Consider the following 26,289-nt stretch of genomic DNA (forward strand, 5'->3'; position numbering starts at 1 on the left):
ATTCTGCTGTCTTCAATTTACTGTCAAATGACTCTGAGAATAAAAGTATTAATACCATGCACCTTGAAGGAAAGAAGAGGGAGGGAGGAGTAAATTTGGCAACTTGTTGACACATGAATCTAGGGGATGGCCATTGTTCTTTCAATTTTTTGATAGGTTTAAAACTTACAAAAAGCATGTGTGCAGGGAGTCTGTCTTGTCCACCAGAGTGACATGGTTAGGTTGGGGCCAACATTGTGCAGACAGCTTTCTAGCAGCTCACTAATTTCAACTGCCGCCAAATAAAAAAATTACAGTCGGAATGTTTTTCTTCGTTACCTCTTCTACGCTCCTTTCTCGATTCCTCCGCGAGGTGAAACCATCTGAGAGAGACCTTTGTCCCTCGGCGCTCTCCGTAGGTAACTGAGCTTTCATTGGTTGGGCGCACTGTCGTCTTATCGCAGTGCGGCCGCGTTTTCCGGAGGCGCGGGGGTTCGCAGTTCCAGTTTTGCTTGGTCGGCCCAACCCAGGTTGTTAACGCAGATGGCTCAGAAACCGCTTCGCCTGTGAGTGACCCTGAGTCCGAAGCCTGTGTGTCTCTGTGTGTTTGTGTCTGCTGGAGAGGGTTTTTCTAAAGACGTGAGGAAAGGAGGAAAAGCCCGGGGTGGAAACCCGGCGGCTGCTGGTGAGCTCCTATCGCGTCTTTGCCTGGCCACGGCAGGCAGGCCTCTTCTCCCGATTGTTTTCACTTCTGAAGAAGGAGACTATTATCTACAGTCTCAGAGAGAAGACGAAGTTGCCAGAGTCAGGCCTTCATGTTAGGTCGTCCTGGCCTCTGACATCATTTCCCCTTCGTTTCTCCTCGCAGTATATTTATTAGCCAAAAATTGTAGGCATGGGCCCACTAATGGGCCCTGGGCAGGGTTCGACTGAAGAGAGAGATAGGGCCTTTGCCCTGGCGCGTTTTTTCAAGGGGGGTGGTGCGGAGAAGCCTTCCAATTCACCCAGTCATTCAACAGTATTGATTGAACAGTTGCAGTGCGCCAGGCACTGGTGCTAGGCGTTGCACAGAAGGAATTCCTGTCCTAATGGATCTTATAGTTTAGGGGAACATATATTAATCAGAGAAACCAGATAAATGTTAAATTATAGTCCTGGTAAATGTCAGGAGGAAAAGGTTTGCGGTTCTGGGAGGATTTATATAGGATATTTGGGTTAATGTGAGGAATCAAGGAAGTGAGGATTGAGCTTTGATTAATAGTCTTTTTTTCTTTGGTCTTTATTCTAAAAAAGTCACTGGAATGTTTAGGAACACCTTGACATGATCAAATTTTCATTTTGGAAAGCGATTCTGGCTGCAGTGTGAAGAAAAAATTGAGCCAAAGTAGAAGACAGCTAGGACTAGGTAAATGAAGAAGAAAAGTGAAGGAATTCAAGGTCTGTTAAAGAGAGGACATCAACACAGCTTGGAGATGTTTGGTTATGAGTGCGAAGAAGTCAGCATTGTCCGGATCCCAGATTTCCATTTTTCTTCAGTAGGATTGGAAACCCTGGCAAAGGGCCCAGATGAGGAGATGATGAGTTTTGAAGTGTCTTATGATGTATAGACTGGACAGTGGCTGTCCCTCAAACAACGGTAATTCCATGTGACAACTGCTATGAAAGAGGAAGTGCAGGGTCCTGTGGGAGCACTAGCAATTGGTGACTGATAGGGACTGGAGGGCTTCCTAGAAGAGGTGGTGCTCCGAAGATAAATGAACATGCCAGATAATTTATTACAGAGTTTGCTCTGAAAAGCTATTTGGGTTTCTAAAGTTTTGAGAAGAGGACTTTCTGAGCTGGTCAGGAAGGCTTTAGAGATGTGCTCGGCCTTGAAGGACGGGAAATCTTTTAGATTCAAGATGGAGACGTCACTCACCACCCCAGGGGAATGGCAGAGACAGAGAGAGTGATCAGATTGACAGTAGAGAAGGTTTCGGTTTTGGAACTTGGAGAAAGCATTGGGGCAAGGGACTTGTGAAAAGCTGTCATGTCTCCGGCTGTGGAGTTGTCTTAATGTTTGTGAGGAAAGAACATTAAGCTGTTGGCTTTATGTGGGATGGACGGGAAGAAGGGAAGGTATTAGAGGAAATGTAAGTATATTCCCTGTGTTGTAGCCAATACCAGATTCATTATATTTCTCTCTGATTCTGCCTCTTCAGTAACTACAGGACTCTTCAATTGCTCTGCCTCGTAATTGTCCTGAGGCAGAGAATGTAAAGAAAATTCCTCTTCTTTATATTCCTTAACATGTCCTCAGCATAGTACTTGGCATACTGCACTTAGCAGAGCGTATTGTAGGTGCTCAGAGTGTGTCTGTTGAATGGATGATTGAAATCCTGTGCTAAGATAGTGGCAGTGGAAATGAAAAAGTACAAGAGGATCACAGAAGATACTTGTAAAAGGAATTGAAGAGACTTGATGACTGGATGGGGGATTTTTGCCTCTTGGTAATCAAGTTGGCAGTAGACTTATGCACAAAACTTGGCAAGTGAGAAGAAACTGGTTCAATTTTGGAGGAAATGATAAGTTAAATTTTAGATATGGTGAGGATAACTGGTGAGACCTTAAGGTGGAACTGCCTAGCAGTCACTAATAGTTCATATGCCTTGAACTCCTCAGGTAACCTCAGAGAGACTGGCACACAAATCTCCCTGATCCAGGAAGACTAGTATATATACCAAACCTGGCAGGCCCATTTGTGTGTCCTGAACTGCTTTAACGTTTATATATTATTTGCAGCTTGGCATGTGGAGATGTCGAAGGAAAGTTTGATGCTTTATTCAATAGAGTTCGAGCAATTCAGAAGAAAAGTGGGAACTTTGATGTAAGATGTTTCTTTCTACTGCATTAAAAAAATTTGTTGTAATCAAACATATTAAAGTAAAGTTTGGGCTTCTTTATACATTTCTGGAACACCTACTCTCTTGTTAGACTGAGTTTCTTTTGTGAGCATGGAAATTTAGTATCTGAAGAGTGGTATGGGAAAGGGGATGTGTTTACTGTAGACTTTTTTATACTCTTGAATTTGAGTTTTGTTACGTTATTAACTTTACACAAAACTGAAAACAGACTAGCAAAACCTCCCTTCAGTTCAGTTCAATCACTCAGTCGTGTCCTACTCTTTGCGACCTCATGAACTGCAGCATGCCAGGCCTCCCTGTCCATCACCAACCCCCAGAGCCTACCCAAACTCATGTCCATTGAGTCAGTGGTGCCATCCAACCATCTCATCTTCTGTCGTCCCCTTCTCCTTCTGCCCTCAATTTTTCCCAGCATCACGGTCTTTTCAGATGAGTCAGCTCTTCGCCTGAGGTGGCCAAAGTATTGGAATTTCAGCTTCAACATCAGTCCTTCCAGTGAACATCCAGGACTGATTTCCTTTAGGATGAACTGGTTGGATCTCCTTACAGTCCAAGGGACTCTCAAGAGTCTTCTCCAACACCACAGTTCAAGAGCATCAGTTCTTTGGCGCTTGGCTTTCTTTATAGTCCAACTCTCACATCCATACATGACTACTGGAAAAACCTCCCTTAGTGATTCTAATTACTGGGTTTGGGAAGCACAAATCTCTTTCATGGGTGTATGGTATGGATGAAGTCAGAGAATATATGTGCAAAGGCTTCACAAACTAAAGAGCCCTGATTGTTATGTATTGTTGCCTACTGCACTCTAAATCCTTTGAGTACAGAAGAGTATTCTAGGTATGGGAATTATTTGTTCACTAGGGTAAAGGTTGAGTAAGACAACAAGCAGGAAATGTGTCCTTTATTTCCTATATCTCTCAGGGTACCTAATACCTGAGAGATACCTAAGTTTTGTATTTCACAGAGAGATTCTTCAAGGTTGATTTCTCCATTTTTTCCCCTACCCTCTCATCCCCTTCACCAGCTTGTATCTGACAGCTAGAGAGCCAAAATTTAGTAATTGGAAGAATCAGAGTAACTACTACAGTTGTTAAAGAATTATGTTTAGAAATTCTATAAATTAAGGAAAAAATTGGTTAGAGATAATTAAATCGGATAACTAGCTAAATAGTGTTACTCTCGATTATGTACTATTTGATAGTTTTTAAAAAATCTCATATCTGTTTAAAAAACTCATTTTAGCTGCTGTTGTGTGTAGGAAATTTCTTTGGCTCCACTCCAGATGCTGAATGGGAGGAATATAAAACTGGCATCAAGAAAGGTATAGAACTTATTTTTCTTTTTAATATTTTATTTGGCTGTGCCAGGTTTTAGTTGCAGCATGTGGGATCTAGTTCTCCAACCAGGGATTGAACCCAGGCCCTCCACATTGGGAGTGTGGAGTCTTGGCCACTAGACCACCAGGGAAGTCCCCAGAACTTATTTTTAACATGATTTCTAACAAAGTTTTAAGGCTCCATGGTTCTTGCCAAGTTGTTTTTTACATGTTAGTGATTTAAAAGTTTGCCTTTGAGTTTTGCATTGATCTGGGAAGAATGTCTATGCAGCTAAATGTTCACATTTTTAATTTGGTTGGATTTAGTTCCAGGAAAAGAATTCTCTTCTCAGTAAGAAAGAATTGAATAATGCAACTGTATGTGTTCTTTCCTTTTTTTCAGTTTTGATGTTTTTTTATGAAGCTCTTTTGGGTCTGTGCTTTCCTAACTGCACATTGACCATCCCTTCTAAGATGTGATAAGCCTAGTGATACCATTTAATAATCAAGCCACAAGGTTGGGTGTAGGATATCCTCTGGTGAGCATGTTCCATGTGGAGGATTGCAGGCTTTACCTATGTTTTAACTGTGGGGAAGCAGTTCTCAGATCCCTAGGCAGATCTGCTAACTAGCTAGTATCATGTCTGTTTCTCTCACTAGCTCCTATTCAGACATATGTGCTGGGTGCCAATAACCAAGAAACAGTAAAATATTTCCAAGATGTTGATGGGTGTGAATTAGCTGAAAACATTACTTATCTGGGTAAGTGGATATTTTGTGTGTTTGTAATGAACATAACGTGTCCCAGGAATTAGTCTCCCAGGAAATTTGTGGCTGGATTTATCTGCCATTAGTGCCCGAGAGAAGAGGGGTCGGGGGTTCTTTTATAAAGTCAGTGTCCATATACTTAAGACTATGTCGTTTTTCCTCTGTTGTCTCTGGTGTCTCACACCTCTCCCCAATCTCCTTGTACTCCCACAACCCAATGTATACTGTTTCAGCCAACTAGAGGAGTAAACTGACTACAGTGTTTGGAGTACCCAAGGTATAAATTGTGGGTTTTTTTGTTTTTTTTAATTTCATGTATGTGGTCTCACTGTGTAACATTGCTAGATACATACAGCTTACTTGTTAATTAGACTCCTAATTTTCTATAGCTCTAGGTTTCACTGAGGTTTTAAAAAACTCAAGTTTTTAATGCTGGTCCTTGGGTTTTTCACTGCTTCTGTCCTTTTTCCAGTTCCAAGTCTACTCTTCAATTCCAGGTTAAAGTTCTCTGCAACCCCCTGAAACTCTTCTAGTGGGTCCTTTCAGTGTCTGGCTGTTTTTTTATTTTGTTTTGTTTTTTTTAAAAAAAACACTGTCAAATTTTGCTTTTCTTCTTCCCCTGCTCCTCCCCTTCCACCACTACTGCTTCTTGCATCATTCAACTCAGTTTTTTCTAAAATGGCTCAACTACCCTTCACATTTCCTCTCTCTTGGTCTCTTTCTTTAGAAAGCTTCCACATTTCCTTTGCTATAAATGCTCCTTTATAGTTTTTTTTTTTTTATTAGTGTGTGGGTTCTTTATTACTTTGTTATTCTTGTTAGTCAGTATGTGTGTTCCATAATGAGTCAATATGTGGAAGGAGCCATTTGAGACTCAGTAGATGAAAGGAGGTGAAAGCTGATGAAACAAGGTTCCAGAGGCAACACAAAGGAAGAGAATCAAGGGCACAAGCCAGGAATAAATTGAGAAGATGGCAGAGTCTCTTAACTTTTCCTAAATAATGGCTCTTTCCTAATGTGTTCCTTCATTTGGAAGTGTCCACCTTCGTAAAGTGTACATCTATTCTAGACTATAGCTTACTCAAACCTGCAATTATTTTTTTTCTTCTCAGTGCCACTCCAGGTGTCTAGATTTCTTTTAGTCCCTATGGAGTCTCTAGAAGGCAGAAAGCCTTTTTCTTAATCAGTGCTTCCAAAGGTTTTTCAGTTGTGAGGCACCTAGAGCAGTCAGACTGTGGGCTCCAGCAGCTTCCACATAAGGACAGCTCTTACGTACTGAATAGGAATACTGTTGTGGCCATCCAATGTTGAGACCTGGGAGCCAGAAGTGGGTTTTAAGAGAGTTGGGGCATGAAAGAGATTCATCACCAGCATGACATTTCCTTCTGCAGTTGGACTAAAACTTTTCCATTTTTCTTTGAACCCAGGTCGTAAAGGTGTCTTCACTGGAAGTTCAGGACTGCAGATTGTGTACCTCAGTGGGACAGAGTCCTTAAATGAGCCTGTCTCAGGTTACAGTTTCAGTCCCAAGGATGTGTCTTCCCTGAGGACAATGCTGTGTTCAACACCTCAGTTTAAGGGTGTTGATATCTTGCTCACATCCCCGTGGCCCAAGTATGTGGGGAACTTTGGGAATTCTTCTGTGAGTAGTGTTTGTTCAGTTGGAATTTCTAAAAGCAAATTGCAGTGGCTTAATTTGAGCTTTTTTTGCTCTTTGAGTGTTTCAGTTCTTAGTTCGTTTCAGTAGAAATCTTGTGTGAATTTTTTCGGGATACTTAAAGCCTATTGGCTGATGAAAGCAAGTTGATCTTGTGAAAACACAGTCCACCAATGAAATTGCTGAAGTCTTAATTATAAATGAAAGTTTTTTTAAGAATTGTAGCCTCTGCCTCAAGTATCCTTTCTTAGCCTTCTTAAGATGTTTTGAGGAGTCGCTAATATTCAGTGAAATACTCATAGCCAGTGGCAGCTCTGCAGTTTTATTTTCCCCTTTCCATTCCAGATTATATCTTTTTGGCTATTAAAATATTTTAAAAGATGGAATCATTATGGGAGTGAAGATAGCGATCTAAAGTTGGGACACAATATGTTGAAAACTTAGTACTTCTTTAATGGGAAAGCTTTAATGTTGGAATGTATTGACTGTGTCATTGGATTTGATCTAAATATTTTTTATAAGAAGAGGAGGTACACCAGGTTGGTGAGTGACAGCTATCATGGAGAGCTATGCTGGTGGAAAATAAGCCTAAGGAAGACCTTGAAAGATTGTGAGGGCAGAAAGCATCCATTGAGCTTCAGTGAAGGAAAATGTAGAGTATATTTAAGGAAAAAATATCAGTTCCTAGATGCAGAGTTATTAGTGATGATCCAGAAAAGGGCCTTGTAGACTATTCTCTGTCAGCTTTAGCACAATATGTCTGTGACCAAAAAGGCCAGCAAAACACCAGGCATTGTCAGGATATTGAAGGTAGAAGGGACACTCTCTTCCTCTTCCAAAAACCCATGGTTATTCTGCCACTAGAACATAAGAGGCAGTAGATTCAGAGAAAGACTACTAAAGTGATGATGGGAAGAAGACAAGTGATACTCTATAAGGAAGAATGAAAAGGGGTGCTAAAAAAAAGTTTATAATTTTTGATTAAAGTTGACTTTGGTGAAAATGAATAAATAATCACACAAGATATTTATAGGGGAAAAAAACACCAGTCCCTAAGATACTAGCCTCAAGGCCAATTCCCTTCCCTTCAGCAGACACCTGAAGGAGGCAAGCATAACACAAAAGGAAAGTGTTGCTTTACTTAGTGGAAAATTAACTCTGATAATTTCTCTCTTTCCAGTTCATACCTTCTCTTAGAATGAACTTCATTCTAAGAGAAGGTATGAACTGGTTATGGGTGAGAGGTCACATAATTTGTTGTTAATGGAAGCTCTGGGAATAAGCCTAACTTTTGGCAGACTGAACCATGGGCGTGGTTGTGCCCTTCTGCAAGCCATGCCTTCCTTGACTGAAGCAAAATAGAGGGTTGTATGCTTATGTGATAAAGTCCCTGAATGTTCTATGGCAAATACTCTGTGGATCCTAGGGGCCCTGAAAGCTAGCTTTTGATTTTATTCTTCTGTAGTGACTGTTACTGTCTGCATTATCAGAACTACAGGAGCACAGCAAAGCAAATTATTGACACACAGTCTGTGGGCTCCAGAGAGAGAATACTTACCTTCCCAAATGAGATTTTAATAAATCTTGTTTTGGGTATGTGTATGGAGGAGTAACCTTCCTCCTTAACTTCTGGCTTCTAACTATTGTTCCTATTTCTGCATTTGTAATAGCCCATTTCCCCTTACGTGTTTGAGTTTCTCTCATTGCCATAGTGTGGAATTCATGATGCAAATTCTACTGCCACATTGTAGCCACATAAAAATTCCAAAGACATTTCAAAGTGTCTTGTTATATCTCTGCATTTCATGATAACTCCTAGATCTGTTGATGATGACTAAATTTCTGTTTATTAGGGAGAAGTGGATACCAAAAAATGTGGCTCTGCTTTGATCTCCAGTCTTGCCACAGGCTTGAAACCAAGGTATCATTTTGCTGCTTTGGAAAAGACCTATTATGAGAGGCTTCCATATCGGTGAGTAGCATTCCATTCTTTTTGGTTTTTTTGAAGAATTTGCTTGGGTTTTCTGTGTAAACTTCTCCCTTTTATTTCAGCCATATTACATCTTGGTTTCTTTTTGTTTCTCAGGCATGAAATAAGTGATTCAAACCATTCCACTTCTCTGAGTTTGGTTTCCTAATTTGAAATACAAAGGATTGGCCAATACAGAGCCCCTTGTAGGCTTAAGGGTCTGACATTACAGTGCTGTTTAATCATCATAGCTTGATGTATAGTAAGTCCTGTTTTGATCAGGTTAAACAGTGCTCCTTGTATAGTCTTAAACTCAGGGTAATCACCTGAGAAGCATTTCAATTTAGGAATCAAAAACTTGTATCAATTTTTTTTTCTTCTTTTTTCAGTACAGTTTGGAGGTGGAGTTTTTAAAGGCTGTATTGCAGAAAAAATAAAACCAGTGTTTTATAAGTTATAGAGTTAAGTAAAGTTTACTGTGAATGACCATCACTGTAAAGGGCATGGATAATCCCTAAACAACTTATACTTTTTTTTTTTAATTCAAAAGCAATATATGTGTTGTTGAAAGTTCAAAAAATATAGGTGAACAAAAGAAGAATATAACATGGTATTTCCCTATAAATCCCACAGCCTAAGGTATAACCATAGATAGTACAGATTTTTGTTTTATATCCATATATGCCTTCTGGAAAAACCTCTTGTTCTCGAAACCATACACTAAAAACAGAAAGGTTATTGGAACAAGCCACTCAAAGGCAGTTCATCCTTTAAGGATGCAAATATATATTTCTCTGAAGAACATAAACCAGTGGCCAATAGGCACGTGAAAAGATGCCCTCACATCATTAGCCATTAGGGTATTCTATTATATTATTACACAAAAGAAGAGAGAAGAGTATAATGAACCCTCCTGAACCCATAACCTACATCAGCAATTATTAACATTTTGCCAGTTGCCCAACTCTTTTAAAATCAAGAGTTTTTTTGTGCTTTTCAGATTCGTGATCACACTTTTTCCTAACAGCAGCCCTGGGAAGTAGGCATGATTATTCTACTGGATGGATGGGTAACATCTGAGATATTACTGGTGGTGATGTAGTGATGGACTTAGGCCTGTGCTCTTTTCATGGACCCATGGAGTCTACATATTTCATAATTGCAGATCAAAAGTAAAGTTTCTTGTTGGGAATTCCCTGGCAGTCTAGTGGTTAGGCCTCAGTGCTTTCATTGCTGGGGTCCCCCCCTTAGTCAGAGAACTAAGAACGTGCAAGCCTCGAGCCATGGCCAAAAAAAGGTAATGTTTGTTGATAACCTGTTATCTTTCAAATATATTGCAGAAATCACATTGTTCTACAGGAAAATGCACAGCATGCCACCAGGTTTATAGCTTTGGCAAATGTTGGAAATCCAGAAAAGAAAAAGGTAAATGTTGAGTGTGGTGGTTGGTTAGTATTCATTGTCTGCCTGATAAATGTTCCTCTGGCCAGTTTAGGATTCAGATCTTCTCTTCTTCCCAACTGTAATGTCCCAGTACTTCAGCGACTTTACCCTTTGTAATAATATGGTAATGAAAGGGCAGTTTCTTTGGGTCCTTTGTAGGAGATTTTAGGGAAGGGTTTGGGAAAATAGGCCCAGTGGAACAAAGGCAGATTTTCAAATGAGTTATGTTCCTTTCTTCCCACATCCATGTGGTTGTCTCCATGGGTATTTTTCAAGAGTTTGACATCAGGTGGTACTATTGCTTTGCTTCTTTTAGTAACTTCATTTAGCCGAAATAATAAAATCTTCGCAAAGACTTACCTAAGCTCTCCTTGGCTTTGGGCAGTCTTAGTGATACCTGGAATCTGGCTTTATACTGGAAAACTATACAAGTAAATGAAAGAGAATATACCAGAAAAGTAGACATACTGGTTTTCTCACTTCCTTGAGAGCATTTCTGATCTTTAAGGCCAAAAGCCAGGATATTGTGGATTGGGACAGCTAAAGATTAGAATAGTCAGTCAAGTGGGAAAACAGATAAATTATCTGAAGATTTTCTCACTTTAGGGCCATGAACAGTGTACACCAAAAGATAAACAAATACCTATTTTGTTTTTTCCATAATAGCTTAAACTTTGGGGCCCAGGGCATTCTTAGCAAGTTTTGATTTGTAATTTCTTTTTTATTAATAACTTATCTGCCTTTCCTCCCTTCTTCCTTCCTTCCTTTTTTTAAACTGCCCTTTTAAGACTGAGTATCACTTACAGTATTTTTAGTCTGTTGCTTTACTTTTAGGGACCTGTTAGCCTTAGCCCTAAGCAATGCATACTTCACTCAGAGTATGCACATTTTGAAATCAGCAAGTATTATTAAATTCATCTCAAAATTTTATTCCAGTTTACACCCCCACTGTCAGTGTATGAGACTGTTTTCTGTCTATATGTTCGATGGGTAGTGTCAAGTTTTTATTGACATTTTTGCCATCATGATAGAAGAAGGTTGTGTGTCAGTGTTAGTTAGTTGTATTCCCCTGATCAGTAGTGAGGTTAAGCATCTATTCATATGTCACATATGTATATATTTAGTTCCTTGCTACTAATCCCTAAGAAAATTTATCTGCATAAATAGCAGAAATTGTATAAAATCAAAGGAAAACACTAAGTTGTTTTTCACTGGAAAAAAACAAGGGCAGTATAGTGACTGTTGACAAAGTACACAAAGATAAAGAAAGGACTGAGAGACAAAAGCAGTTTGTCTTCAAGGGTTATGAAGCAAATCCATCTAGGCCTTATAGTGCTAGTTTTGTGTAAGGGCTGGGCTTTGATTAGTTGCTTGTTACTTCATCAGCCCTTGGTTAGCCCCTGCAGAGATCACTGAAATGGCATTGTTATGGATTCTCTGAACTACAGATAGGCTGGTTGCTGCTCTTTAGTCTTAACTCAGTTTCTGAAGATTTTTGTGGAATTTTACAATCCAAGAGGTTGGTTATATTTGCATAAATAGTATGCAAATAATAATATTATGTTGTTCTTTTTCCAAAGTATCTTTATGCATTCAGTATTGTTCCTATGAAACTAATGGATGCAGCAGAACTGGTTAAACAGCCGCCAGATGTCACTGAAAACCCTTACAGAAAATCTGGGAAGGAAGCATCCACGGGAAAGCAAACTCCTGCACCTGAGGTGGGTTCTGATTGAGAGGTGACATTTTCTGGGCACGATTACCCATTATAGGTGTCTTTTCCCTGGTTATAGTTTAATTCATAAGGCAAGTTTAATCCCTAGAACCTTAATCTCTTTTTTTCTCCTTTGGGAAATTGTGGTGGTGATTAGAAAGCCTTAGTAGATTTCCAGTAGGATCAATGTGTGTGTGTGCATTTAATTATAGTTTGGGGTTAACAGTTTTATATTTTAAGTCTTCATTGTCTAAAGTTGGTTCAAATATTGGGGTTACACATATGAAGTCTTTCCTGTCTAAAGTTAATTCCCTGTTCCTAACTTTTCAGGCAAGGATCCAACTGCTTGGTAACAATGTAATTTGTTATTTTATAATGAGTGGTAGGTCAGGAAGCAACAGTTAGAACTGGACATGGAACAACAGACTGGTTCCAAATTGGGAAAGGAGAAGGTCAAGGCTGTATGTTGTCACCCTGGTTATTTAACTTATATGCAGAGTACATCATGAGAAACACTGGGCTGGATGAAGCATAAGCCGGAATCAAGATTGCCGGGAGAAATATCAATGACCTCAGATATGCAGATGACACCACCCTTATGGCAGAAAGCAAGGGACTAAAGAGCCTCTTGATGAAAGTGAAAGAGGAGAGTGAAAAAGTTGGCTTAAAACTCAACATTCAGAAAACTAAGATCATGGCATCTGGTCCCATCACTTCATGGCAAATAGATGGGGAAACGATGGAAACAGTGACAGACTTTATTTTGGGGGGCTTCAAAATCACTGCAGATGGTGATTGAAGCAATGAAATTAAAAGATGCTTGCTCCTTGGGAGAAAAGTTATGACCAACCTAGACAGCATATTAAAAAGCAGAGACATTACTTTGCCGACAAAGGTCCATCTAGTCAAAGCTATGGTTTTTCCAGTAGTCATGTATAGATGTGAGAGTTGGACTGTAGAGAAGGCTGAGTGCAGAAGAATTGATGCTTTTGAACTGTGGTATTGGAGAAGACTCTTGAGAGTCCCTTGGACAGCAAGGAGATCAACCAGTCCATCCTAAAGGAAATCAGTCCTGAATATTCATTGGAAGGACTGATGCTGAAGCTGAAACTCCAATACTTTGGCCACCTGATGCGCAGAACTGACTGATTTGAAAAGACCCTGATGCTGGGAAAGATTGAAGGCGAGAGGAGAAGGCGACAACAGAGGATGAGATGGTTAGATGGCATCACTGACTCAATGAACATGAGTTTGAATAAACTCTGGGAGTTGGTGATGGAGCATGACAGGGAGCATGACAGGGAAGCCTGGCATGCTGCAGTCCATGGGGTTGCAAAGAGTCAGACACGACTGAGCAACTGGAACTGAATTGAACTGAATGAGTGGTAGTAGGTCAACAAGATTTACTCTGAAGAGATTTCTTAATAGCAGACTTTTCTGAAATTCATTTTCCCTTCACTCAAGCAAGGAATGTCAAGTTCCCTTACTAGTATGCATAGTCTGCTTTCTTAGACTTTCTTTATGAGCAGCCTTTTATCTTTTTAAATTAAAACTCAGTTAAAGTCGTTTGATCTGTGAAATTGTAAGACTACTACAGCCCTACTGAGAGAGGGAAAGGGATTTGGGTGGGGTCATGCTATTGTGTTTTAGGCAAGAATTGGTGTAACTTACATTTTAATTCGCTTTTCCAAAGGGATGAATTTGGTGGTAGCTTAGATAAGTGTTGAGAGGTGTGACTGAGTCTAGGCATCAGGACTGGGAAACTATTTTGCTTCTCTAGATTAGGCAGAAAGGGCTGGGAGGAAGGTAGCAATGTTCCCTTGTGTGTGATGGTTGGCTACTTGCTTAAAGGTTAGTTTAATAACATTTACTCTTCTATTGGCTGTTCCAGGAAGAATCACCCTGCCAGTTTTTCTTTGATTTAAATGAAAAGCAGGGAAGGAAGCGTTCATCTACAGGCAGAGACAGCAAGTCTTCTCCTCTCCCAAAGCAGCCTCGCAAACCTCGTAAGTACCTTGGTTCTAGAGGTCTCTTCTGTGGGCAATAATGGTTATTTTGGGTCTTGTTTGGGAAGCAGCATTGCTCAAAGGGCCTCTTCTGGCAGAAGATCAATAAAAACAAAAGGATGCAAAGATGGCCTGACTTTGACGCTGTCTGAGGCAATTTCTGTAAGAACTATGGAAAAAGTTCCTTTCCTTCATGTTTGTAAAACAGAAGGTTAAGAACCTACAAAACCAGTGCAGGTTTATAAAATAATAATCAAAATGTTAGCAAAGATAGCTGTTAATACATTGAGATCTTCTTTTCCACCCGCTTGTTTCAAAGATGAAGAAGTTGACTTTGTAACTCCTGGGGTCATGTGACTAGCTGGTGGCATGACTGGAACTAGAAATGGGGCTCCAGACACCCAGTTGAATGTTCTCTTATTTTAGTCAGTTGCCAGTTACTTGCTATGGTTATCACTTGTAGATCACCTACCTGTGGACTGGTTACAAATTCAGAACGTCTATAGACATTTAGTTTCATTGATAATGGTGATGGGGGCAGGGATCATAGTGGGAGCACAGCAGACCCACTGTGGCAGTAGGGTGTTCGCAGGACACAAAGATCAGACAAGGCTGAGTTCTGTCAGTGGTTATGTGCTGTAATGCTTGGACCATGGTAACATTTGTCTTTCTTCCACATGAAGCCCAGCCTCCAGGACCCTGCTGGTTTTGCCTTGCCAGCCCTGAAGTGGAAAAGCATTTGGTGGTCAACATTGGCACACATGTGAGTTACTTCCATGAACCTCTTGCAGAGGGAGACACCTGTTTCTTTTCTGTTGACTTTATGGAGTCATGGTTTACATATAAAATTTACCTACTTTAAGTGTGTGATTCACTGACTTTTAATAAGCTTATTGATTGTAAAACCATCACATAATACAGTTTTAGAACATGTTCGTCACTTCAGTAAGATTCCTCATGCCCATTTCCGGTTAATCCCCACACCCACCCTCAGTCCCAGGAAACCACTCGTCTACTTTGTTTTCGTTTCTATCTGGATATTTTGCATAAATGGAATTGTATAACATCTTTGCATCTGGCTTCTTTTACTTAGCATAATATTCTTCTTATTCATGTTGTAGCATGTATCAGTTTTCTATTCCTCCTTGTCAAATGGTATTCCATTGTATGGATAGACTACATTTTTTCTATTTGTTCATTAAATGGACATTTGAGTTGTTTCCCCTTTATGGCTATTAGTGAACATTTGCATACATGTCTTTGTGTAAACATATATGTTTTTTTCTCTTGGATAGCCCTAACCTAAGAAGTGAAGTTGTTTGTAATTTTATGTTTAACTTTTTAAGAAACTGCCAGACTATTTTTCAAAATAGCTGCACCATCTTGTTTTCTCACAAGCAATGTATGAGGGTTCTTGTTTTTCTACATCCTCCCCAACATTTGATATTTTCTATCTTTTTGACCATAGAAACTATAGCAATTCTCTTGTGGTTTAGTAGAATCAGTTTCACAAGATTCCTCCTTTCCCTCCTCTCTGACAAAAAGGTATGGCTTTCCTAGGGTGATGCTATTATGAAATTCTTGAGCTTTATATGTTTTTATTCCATACTATTTGGGGATGATGAGTTGCTTTTTGAATTACTATTTGAAACAAAGATTTTCTTTGTCCCTGAAAAGGAGTCTTCTGTTGCCTATACACTCATATTTGGCTAAAAATGTTGATATTATTTTTTTGTATCTTCAGATTTTAAAACTTGAGTTTATTAATTGTTATCTATAGTAACTATGTAAGGTTGGGAACTGATTTACACTAATTATAAAAGACTAAAGTGATAAATTTTCAGTTTTGCCTAGTAGTAGAGGATATAGCTTCCTAATGACAGGAAGACTCACATCCACATTTCTGGTCTGGGTATCTGGGAACCCAAGATGATAATTATAAGATTGCTGGGTAAGCACTGAATCAGACTATGACAACTGGATGATCTTGAGAAGGATTTTATTCAGGCTATGGGAAGTTCTGATGGACTACGTGTGTCTCACTGTAAAGTCATCCTATTTCAGACTTCCCCAAATACTTTCCCTTGGGCACGACTTGCTTAGATATTAAATAATACTCGTTTTTGACCCTCATTCTTCAGGGATCCATATAGACCATTATCCTTCTTTTTCATTCACTTAGAATGAAAAGAAGCTTAATTTTCAGAGTTACAGTTGCACCCTAGTCACCCATGACTAGAAATGGCTATTTTCCAAGGTTCCCGAGGATAATATATACAGATCATTTCATAGTGTGTGATGCTTCTGCAGGCAGATACTTTCATCCATTTTTCATTGATTCATTCTGATTTTGTTTCCTGGGGATGACCTTTTTTTCCTCAGCTTATCTTGATAATGAGGTCCCTTTACTGGGGTATAAGCCTAGGGGAATTTCAAGGAAAACTCTGCTTCTTATCTTGACCTGAAGTTAGAGGGGCAAAAAGCATATCAGATTTTTATTGTGGAGCCAGCAGCCCAGCACTGCAGATAGGAGGTCACATGATGATTTTAGCATAGAGCTTACCTACCAATCAAGTTTACCCTTACCTGCATTGTCCTTTGTTGGCAGAAATCTCTTGGGAATGTCTGGTGACCTGTGGGTATCTGGCTGAGGACTTGGAGTCCCCTCTCTGCAACCATTCCTTTTGATGCCCTTTCATTACTTTTTTCCCCTGGCTTTTCTCTGTCATTGCCATGCCTTCCCGGAGAAGGAAATGGCAACCCACTCCAGTATTCTTGCCTAGAGAAACCTGTGGACGGAGGAGCCACAGGAGGGCTGCTGTCCATAGGGTCGCACAGAATCGGACATGACTGAAACGACTTAGCATGCATGCATGCATTGGAGAAGGAAATGGGAACCCACTCCAGTATTCTTGCCTGGAGAATCCCAGGGACAGAGGAGCCCGGTGGGCTGGTGTCTATGGAGTCGCACAGAGTCGGACACGACTGAAATGACTTAGCAGCAGCCTCCATGCCTTCTTCAAGGGGTATACATAGAAGTATGCTAATGACCCATGCGTTTAAATTGGTAAAAGCAGATGCAGGCTGCTAAGAGTCGAGAATAAGTACAGCAAAATCCATGCATGTATGGGAGAAATACTCAATCAGGTCCTACTTATATAGATAAAATTAGAGATGAATTCAAATCAAGTACAGCACGGATTAGAAGTTGAGAGTTTGAAAAGCAGGGGAGAGACTGGGCAAGTTTGAAACATCAAAAAAACTAGAAGGTACTGCCTTAGGGGTGCTGTTTAGTCTAGACTAGAAGCCTTCAGTAGCTTCAAGGCACATCACAGTATAAAAACTGCCATTTATGGCAGTAACCCTCTGACGTAAAGGCTAGAAAATGTAATTTTCTAGAGTAACCTTTTAAAACAAACACAATCACATTGGTTACCATACTTTTTTTTTTTTTTTTTAACTGTTTTAGTGCTTACGAGGTTTTGATGAACTTTAGTCATCTGGAATATTAACTCTGTAGATGTGTCCAATCCTTTGTGCCAAGGAGATCAAGGATGATAATGCGTTAGTTTGTTGCTGTTACCTATCTTGTCTTTCTGTTGGGCTTTCTCAGTGTAGATGAAAAATAAATGACTCCTTCAGTCTTAACTTTGAACACACCACACTAAAAGTATACTTTGGATTGTTTTTCTAAAGCTCTGGTACCTTCATTTGCCTGGCCCTTTCTCTGCTCTCTTCCCTTCCAAGTATGTCTGAGTGGCAGAGCAGTCTTGTGTGTTTGGGTTTTGACAGAAGTAGTTTTAGTTGCTGTTTAGCTGTCGACAGCCATTTCTGGGAACCATAGTTTTCTTTGGATGTACCTGAGTTTGAAGTTTCTTCTTCTTCCTTCCCCATTAGGTTATGTTTGCTTTCATTTTGTAAAGGTCAGTCAGCAGCTTAAGGCTGTAGGGACATTGGAGGCTAATCCTGTCATCTTAGCCTTTTTCGTGAACCCAGGAGGTGTATTTAGGGGTGGGACTAGGTGTCACTGTAGGGGAAGTGGTTCATTGGAAATCAGAAGTGGTTCTTTGAAATCAGAAGTGGTTCGTTTGAAATCAGAAGTGGTATCTTCCTGTGGCTGAGAGTGATAGTCACTGGAAAATTGTTGAATTGTTTCAAGTTTGGAGCCTGGGAGGAAAAACCAAGTTTGTTCTTCTAGTCTCCTCAGCTCTGGTATGTTTGTAGCCAAAAGCTAGTCTTGTGTGCTGCTCATTTTTCCCCAGTTAATTTGATAGTTGGATAGAAATTTGTTGCATCTGAGGCTGCCTTGTAAGAATCTAAAATGCCAGTCCAAACAGTTGATTTTTATCAAGTTGATCGGGAGCAATGACAGTGTTTGGGAAAGGGAATGGCATGAGTAAACACTTGAGAGATGTTTTGAACTAATGATAAAACAAAAGGTGCCTCAGTCATCAGTGACCCTAGAAGTGGGCTAAATGGAGATGGTTCAGGTAGGATTACAAACAAGAACATCCAGATTCCAGCTCTGCTTATTTCAAACTATCAACAGAATGAATTGGCAGGATGATAAAATTGACCCAGCCATGGAACTGAAGAAAAGTTTTGTCTGTCCCAAGTCACTGAAGATATATACTGTTTTTTTCTAAAGGTTTTATTATTTTACTTTTTATATTTAGATGTAATTTATTTTGTGTACAATGTGAAGAAGAGATCTAGATTCTTTTTTTCCATGTTTATGTCAAATTAATACCATTTATTAAAATAACTGTCCTTTCTCTCCTGTATTGTATATTTACTTCTGTCATAAATCTGTAACATATATAAATATTTATATATATGGGTCTGTTAAAAAAAAAAGAAATTTGTTGCATCTAACCTCATTCTTTTGTAGAGGCTTTTCTCCAAAGAATCACACATGCAGTATTGAAGTCTCACTTCTATGTGCTTCCTCTTCAGTGCTACCTTGCCCTGGCCAAAGGAGGCTTATCTGATGACCATGTCCTCATTCTGCCCATTGGACACTACCAGTCAGTGGTGGAGCTTTCAGCAGAGGTGGTGGAAGAGGTGGAGAAGTACAAGGCTACATTGAGGAGGTTCTTTAGGAGTCGAGGCAAACAATGTGTTCTATTTGAGAGAAATTATAAGAGCCATCACCTGCAGCTACAGGTATGTGATCTCTGTCCAAGAGCTCGGAAGGGCCTGGATATTGATAAATATTTAAATAATGTTAATTTTTTTTGAAGTATAGTTGACTTACAATATTGTATTAGTTTCAGATGTACAGCAAAGTGATTCAGTACATGTATATATATATAAAATATTAATTTCCATTTATAGGTTATTACAAGATATTGAATATAATTCCCTATATTAGGTTCATCTATTTATGTTGCTGCAAATGGCAACAGTTTGTTGTTTTTCGTGGCTGAATAATATTCCATTGTGTATATATACAACATTTTCTTAAGGCAGTCGTCTGTTGATGGACACTTGGATTGTACTGTAAATTGGTGCAGCCATTATGGAAAACAGTATAGAGGTTTCTCAAAAAACTAAAGATAGATCCTATGATCCAGCAGTCTCACTCCTGGGTATATATCCAGAAAAGATGAAAACTCTTAATTCAAAAAGATGCATGTACCCTAGTTTTCATAGCAGCACTATTACAACAGCTAAGACATAGAAACAATCCAAGTGCCCATCAACAAATGTTAATACTTAATTTTAATGAATATTTAAGTATTTGATTCTAATATAAGATTAAGTATTTAAATAGTTGACTTAATACTTTAAAAAATTTAGTATGACCTTTCATATTAATATTTAAATAATATTCATTTAAAAGGTTATAGTTTCTGGTGATAACTGTAGGGACTTCACAGGGAAGTGCATAGTCAGCACAATTGAATAGCACAGGTAGTAAGTGCCTTGTTGAAAAAAGAAATGGATAGTTCAGGAAGGTTCCAAGAAAGATTTGGGCCTTGACAGATAAGAGTTTGGGAAGAGAGTGGGTATTTTGTGTGAAGCCTAGCAGGAGTGATAGCTCATAGGTAGGAAGCAGTCTCAGGTCTTGCCTGGGGCTACCAGCTCAGAAATTCAGAGACTATTACGGGTAATTTGATTGTCATTGTGGTGGTTTTCTTTCTGGCACATTTGTTAAGTTTTCAAATGGGCCTGACTCTGCCACATATATTATATAGGAGCTGGCAAAGGCTTGATGACAAAGAGATCTCTTTCTAGCCTTTTCTGCATCAGAGATGGCCTCCCACATGGGAAAGGGTGTCTCATAAGTTTAAGTCCTTACAGACAGGATGACATAGACCTGTTTGGCTTGAGGAAAATGTCTGCTGAGGGGTGTTCCTCCACCCCTGTGATGTATTTGCTACATCTCAGGGACTGTGCGGGAGGCAAAACCTCTCTGAGATCTGCACAAAGAATTTCTCCTGTCTCCTACACCCGCCCCCGCTGCCTCCCCCCCGCCCCCCCGCCCCAGGTCATTCCTGTGCCACTCAGCGGCTGTGCTACTGATGACATTAAAGACGCCTTCATCACTCAGGCACAGGAGCAGCAGATAGAGCTCCTGGAAATCCCAGAGCACTCAGACATCAAGCAGGTAAAACAGGAGAGGAAGGTGATATTCCAGGAGAAGTACTGGGTTTTTAGCCTATAGAGCCTGAGGTACTCAGAGGCATTCAACAAATGTTAAATAGGCAGGTGACAATTTGGTACTCGAGCATGGGGTATTAATTAGACTAGAGATGAAGATTATATTATATCAGTTCCTTAGTGCTTTCCTGGGAAGGGAAATAAATTAGAAATTTCCTAAGGCAGGAGCTTTGGAAGGTAGCTGCCACTGGGAGGATCTTTGTAATATCTGCCAGTAGCTTTTTAAACTTTAGTTGTATTAAAGTTCTTGTACTTCTAAATTCTTTGCCAAATTAAAGCTCTTAAGAGATGGGCTGGGATTTTCGATGTTTAAAGTACTACTACATGTCCTCATATGACTCTGTTTACTATAGATTGCACAGCCAGGAACAGCATATTTTTATGTTGAACTTGACACAGGAGAGAAACTTTTCCACAGAATTAAAAAGAATTTTCCTTTGCAGTTTGGAAGGTTTGTATATTTTTCTTATTTTAAATGTGTTTTCACTAGACCTACTCTGAATAAAGTAGTGGGCTGCATGACGAGTTAAATAAAAAGCCAAACTAAGAAATAGTCCTTCCCCTAAGGAACAAATAGTCTTAGGGCAAGTCAGATACTTACATATATGACAGTAATGTAATGAAGAATGTGGAAAGTACCATAAAAAAGTTTTGAGGAACAATGTACTTTAGAAATCCAGAGAAGGGAGAGCCCGTTTCTGCTTGATGGAAGGCATCATGAAAGGGCTGAAGTTCAGCCTGAGAGAGAGGGTAAACTCTGGTGTGTGGGCATTCTAGCCCAAGGGAGGAAAATGCTACTATAAACATGTGCTCTGTGCCAGGCACTGTGCCAAGAACTTTCCATGCTTTGCCTCATTTAATCTTCTAAACTCTGTATGGTAGGTACTGTCATCCCAGTTTACCAGTCTGGAGAATGAGACTCTGGAGGAGTGCCCAATAGAACTTTCCATGATGATAGACATATTCTATAAATCTACACTGTCGTACACAGTAATCCCCAGCCCGATTACTGGTGATTACTGAGCACTTGAAATGTGGCTAATGTGACTGAGAAACTCAAATTTTAATTTCATTTCATTAATTATGATTAAATTTAAATATATTAGGCTACTGGCTTCATTGGGCTTCCCAGGTGGCTCAGTGGTAAAGAATCTGCCTATGCAGGATTTGCAGGAGACATGGGTTTGATCCCCTGGAGGAGGAAAAGGCAACCCACTCCAGTATTCTTGCCTGGGAAATCCCATGGATGGAAGAGTCTGGTGGACTACAGTCCATGAGGTTGCAAAGAGTTGGACATGACCGAGCATGCAGGCACACTGCATGGTGGCTTTAGTAGTGGACTGTGTGGCTCTAGAGTGGTGAGGTAGCTTGTCCATGGTCACAGTGACCTGGCCTGCTGGACCCCAAAATTGAGGTCTTAACTCATTACTCTGCAGTGTCCTAAAGATTTGGATGAGGCTTCATTTCTGTTTCTCACATCATGGAGAACATGACTGCAAAACTGTACAGGGAGTGGTATAAATTAGGCAGAGACTGAAGGCAGGAATTTGGGGCAAGAAGAGATTATGGAGGGTAGTTAGAAAAATGTGCAGGACAGATTATCTGATGCTGGTGTCTGTGTTTTGCAGTGGTTTTTTCCCCCTAGTTAGAACTGAGCTTTGAATCAACCTTGAACCATTTTGGGGCCAATTTGGAAAGTCTCTAAGAGACTGCCACCAGTAGATAAGTCTAGTACATGTCGTTGTCTACATTTTCAAAAAGATAATAAATGAGAAAAAATGTATTAGGAGCTTTAGACATCTGACATTATTTTTTGTGTTGTTGATTCAGCAGCAGACACAGGTTTAGATACTGATGGCACACGCATGTAAGCTTACAAAGGAGAGATTCTTTGAATGATTTTATGCTCTTGATAGTTGGCTGTATTTTCAACACTGAGTATTTTTCAAAGTAGTAACTTACAGGTGATAGTGAAAGTGTTAGTCACTCAGTCATGTTCGACTCTTTGCCACCTCATGGACTGTATGTAGCCTGCCAGGTTCCTCTGTCTATGGGATTTTTCAGGCAAGAATACTGGAGTAGGTTGCCATTTCCTTCTCCAGGGGATCTTTCCAACCCAGGGATCAAACCTGCGTCTCCTGTGTCTCCTGCATTGGCAGGCAGATTTTTTACCATCTGAACCACTAGGGAACATAGCATTTTATAGTTAACAAAATACTTGAGAAGACATCTTTTTTTTTCCTGCTGTACAAGAAGGGTGGGTCTATCTTCATTCTACAGATGAAGAGGTAGGCTCATAGTCTGCCCAGAAAATGATAACTCTTTGACTTTTAGAAGACTCTGTGATTTGTTTTTAGCCTTTCTATTTACTGTAGCTTCAAAGTGGAAAATGAACTAAACAAATGTACAAATAGGGTTATTTCTAATATATCAAAATAAGTAAAAATAGAAAGCAGTGGCATTTAGAAGATAGCTTGTGTGAGAGGTGATTTTGTTGACATTGAGCATGTGGTATTGTGCCTGTATAGACTTCAGGGCACTAGAAAGAGTCAGAAAGTCAGATTGGGGTATGATACTAGGTGCCTGACTTTTCACCATGCCCTCAGCACATTAATGGCCTGAGATAACAAAACTAGAGTTTAAAGCAGGATGTAATTACAACTAGTTTGGTGCTTTGATTGTTATCTTCATACATCAGAAAACCCTTATTTTGCCTGTATAGGCGAGGAAATCAAGACACAGAGATGAAGTAATCTGTTCTTAGACAGCAAACAGCAGAGCTAGGAATGGAATCCAGTCTCTGATCTTTCTGATTGCAGGGCCTGCCCTCTTTCTACTGTGTCATGTTGCTTCTCTAGGTACCAGTAACATAGTTCCAGGTTGTTCAGAGGAGTAAATGGAATTTGAGGGGTTAGAGAAGAGCTAAGACCTGGGTTGGTCAGTTTAAAACAGATGTGATTTTCATAGATAGAGTGGCACAGATAGCCCTCAGGGAAGAGAACAAGGTATGAGCAAAGTTAGAGAAATTTGCATACCTTTTTTGGGTGATGCTGAGCAGTGCTCTCTGGCTGGAGAGGAATCGAAAGTTTTGGGCTGATACTGTCCATTTTGACTTGTTTGTGCTGTTTTTGCAGGGAGGTCCTGGCTAGTGAAGCTATCCTTAATATTCCTGACAAGTCTGACTGGAGGAAGTGTCAGATCAGTAAGGAAGAGGAGGAGACTCTGGCTCGCCGCTTCCGGAAAGACTTTGAGCCCTTTGACTTCACTGTGGATGATGACTGAGCAAAGGGAAAAAGCACTTTATGAACTTCACAGGATATAATAGCAGCCTGTTTTTTAAGAAACAACAGTCTCCCATGGGGACTGTTTCCCTGCCTCTTTTTTGTGTATTCCCATGGAACCTGCCTGTAGCAAGAGGCCTAAGATTGAATATTTTTTGGGAAAAGTCATATTTTAGGATGAAGATCTTATGTTAAAAGCATATCTGTCATCCAGTTCCAAGTAGAGCTTATGTTTGTCAACATTTTCAAAAATATTTAAACTATCATAAAATCCAAATGCTTTTTTATAGTTGGGAAGTGTCTTGTGTTCATGTTACCTGTAACTGTTGAAGTAGTGTGTGTGTATAGTAGGAGGGGCCAGGGCTTTAGGTCCAGCTGTTATCCCAGGATCGCACAGGTGGCTTCTTACTGAGCAACCCAGGATGGAGAAGGGACCCAAGGCCTTTGCCATTTTTCCCTTATAGAATTAATCTTACTGATACAAAAGAGCTCATTCAGTCCTTCAGCAAATACTTAACTTCTCTGTACTAGACATTTTTCTAGACTCCAGGAGTATAGCCATGTCCCAACATGATTCCTGTTGTGCCAGAGTTTACAATCTAATTGGGAAGAGAAGGGGCAAGATTTTTAAAAAGATGAGTTCTCCTTTACCTAGAAGTGAGCTTTAGTTTGATAGTTACAAATTAGTTACTGTTTGATAGTTACAAATTCAAGGAGCTCTGGATTGCTGATAGTGTTTAGGGCCTCATCAGGATATAGGCCACAGGTGAAGTTAAGAGAATGGATGGAAACAGATAGGGTGAATACAGTTGTAAGCTGAAGAAGACTACCTGAGAAATATCAGTATTTAAGGAGTGCCTGAAAATCGAGTGATCCAAGAAGTACATGGAAAAAGAGCAGAGAGAGTTATCACAAGAGAATGCCTTATCTTAGAAGCCAAAGAAAAATAACTGCTCCTATATACTGGGCACTTACGGCCCAGACACGCTTACTTAATCCTCATAAGATAGCTATGAGGTAGGTATTATTACCTCTGTTTTACACATGAAAAGCTGGCAAGGTTCAAGATGGTGGAGCCTGAATGTAACCAGCCAGGATTTTTTTTTTTTAATTCAGAAAAACCTCAAAAAGTGAACTATGGGAAACAACCCAGTTCCTGCAAAGATGGCCACTTAAGAGTCTTCAGCATCCCTTCGTAGCTCTTCCAAGTAAGAATTACGGGATTTTGGCCCTACCTATGGCTATCAGATACACTCCAGAGCCAGATGCTGCCCACTTAGTAAATGAGGCCTTCATTCTGTTTGAACAGTCTGCCACAGTCTGTGTAGTCTGCCCAGCTACAAGGGACATGCTTTTGGTGGTACTGTGTGCCACCTTCAAGTCTGATGCTCCAGCTCCATGGCTAGCAAGCTTATATGGGAAATCAGAATTTTGGATACCACACACAGGTTATTGGTGAACTACTATACAACATGGTTTGTATCTTACAGTGTTCAACATCCTGGCTGTGATATTCAGGGATTCTGGGAACAACAGACATTTGCTATTAACAATGTCCATTCAATGCTTTCAAAATAGCAACACTGCTGTGGTGCACCTACTGTATCCACCTTTAGAAGTCTCAACATGCTACATCTCTAGTGGCACAGTCATGTCACAAAATGTTAGCTGAAGTCTAAGTTCACGACCCAGGCTGCACAAATGATGGTCCAAGTGCACATAATCTCAAAGGAGAGTCAAATGACCAGGCTTAAGGTAACCGTCACTTAGAGAATTTGATTCCATGCTGATATACCTTGGAGTGATTGATGAGATCCTCAACTTCCATGAAGCATAGAACCAACTCAAAGCGAAAATGGGGAGTTGGCGCCCCTATTTTAAGGCAGTCTGCCACTCGGAAGCACTTACTGTTGCACCAATAGCTATCGGAAGCTTGCCTCTGCAGCTCTGCCGTGCGTGTCGGAAACAATCCCCACAATGAAGAACTACCGTGCTGGCAAACCCACAACTAGAGGTACGCCTGACAGCAAGCTCCGTGAGGCTTTTAGGAAAAAGCTCCTTAAGTCAGGTGGAGCATTCTTTACTTCAGAACAGCGTCACATCCTTGAGTTGTTTGGGGTTATAGGGGAGATCCTAGAGCAGGTGCATACGAAGTCATTTAAGAGAAGAAAAGTGAACTGTGAAGCTTAACGCATCAGCGGGCCTGTTAGCGCAGAATTCTTTCTAGTTCTTCGGATTTCGTTTAAATCCTCGGTGGCCTTTACCAGTGGCAGCTCAGCGGGTGGTGGGGCTGGAAAGGTCTGAAAAAAGGTGAAGCATAGACAGGAGTGGAGACAACCTTAAGTTTAGAAAAAACGAATACGGCAAAGACTGGTTTGGAAAGTGATTTTAAGGGAATGGTTTGGAGAGCTTATATTTTTGAAGACTGGAAAAACACGTGTGGGTTTTCTCAGCTACGAAAATGCCTAGGGAGCTTTTTGAGAGGGGATTGAAAACACCCACCTTCCTCCCCACCGTTTCGCCCGCTGGGCTCGGGGCAGGCTTTTTTGCTGCCGCAGTTACCGGAAATGACGCTTGCCTCTCGC

The 26,289-nt window shown here is 40.2% G+C and overlaps 1 protein-coding gene, 1 long non-coding RNA gene and 1 other non-coding gene across 11 annotated transcripts; 2 read left to right on the forward strand and 1 right to left on the reverse strand.

The window, feature by feature from the left end:
- The first annotated feature begins 436 nt into the window (after window positions 1–436).
- Window positions 437–23,993, forward strand: CWF19L1 (CWF19 like cell cycle control factor 1). 9 transcript variants are annotated; one of them, XM_081548578.1, is made up of 15 exons: window positions 437–664; window positions 1,273–2,111; window positions 2,761–2,845; window positions 4,128–4,206; window positions 4,861–4,962; window positions 6,396–6,610; window positions 8,479–8,597; window positions 9,935–10,019; window positions 11,618–11,758; window positions 13,643–13,757; window positions 14,441–14,520; window positions 18,714–18,923; window positions 20,251–20,370; window positions 20,777–20,874; window positions 23,558–23,993. In XM_081548578.1, exons 2-15 carry the CDS (start codon window positions 2,071–2,073, stop codon window positions 23,703–23,705), a joined length of 1,638 nt encoding a protein of 545 aa, XP_081404704.1. In that variant the 5' UTR covers window positions 437–664; window positions 1,273–2,070; the 3' UTR covers window positions 23,706–23,993. The 9 variants fall into 9 exon arrangements, with proteins under 9 accessions (XP_081404704.1, XP_081404754.1, XP_081404765.1 ...); XM_081548628.1 differs by having other exon boundaries at window positions 1,273–1,615; XM_081548639.1 differs by having other exon boundaries at window positions 437–545; window positions 1,273–1,615.
- Window positions 19,883–20,030, forward strand: LOC145540068 (small nucleolar RNA SNORA12). The gene has a single exon (XR_014078194.1). It is a non-coding gene; the product is annotated as a small nucleolar RNA SNORA12 (small nucleolar RNA).
- Window positions 22,770–26,260, reverse strand: LOC145529080 (uncharacterized). Its single transcript, XR_014070901.1, has 2 exons — window positions 26,207–26,260; window positions 22,770–26,004 (listed from the first exon to the last, which is right to left on the reverse strand). It is a non-coding gene; the product is annotated as an uncharacterized LOC145529080 (long non-coding RNA).
- Window positions 26,261–26,289: the final 29 nt, after the last annotated feature.

The sequence above is a fragment of the Giraffa tippelskirchi genome, chromosome 2, assembly GCF_054371585.1.
Source record: "Giraffa tippelskirchi isolate mGirTip1 chromosome 2, T2T-mGirTip1v1.2.pri, whole genome shotgun sequence".
Classification (NCBI taxonomy): domain Eukaryota; kingdom Metazoa; phylum Chordata; class Mammalia; order Artiodactyla; family Giraffidae; genus Giraffa; species Giraffa tippelskirchi.

What these genes read in the sequence shown, in the direction of transcription:
- CWF19L1 (XM_081548578.1), top strand. Translation starts at nt 2,071, where the DNA reads ATGTGGGATGGACGGGAAGAAGGGAAGGTATTAGAGGAAAT. An exon ending in GGAACTTTGGGAATTCTTCT is followed by an intron (nt 6,611 to 8,478) that starts GTGAGTAGTGTT and finishes TCTGTTTATTAG; the next exon opens with GGAGAAGTGGATACCAAAAA. An exon ending in AAAGCAGCCTCGCAAACCTC is followed by an intron (nt 13,758 to 14,440) that starts GTAAGTACCTTG and finishes TTCCACATGAAG; the next exon opens with CCCAGCCTCCAGGACCCTGC.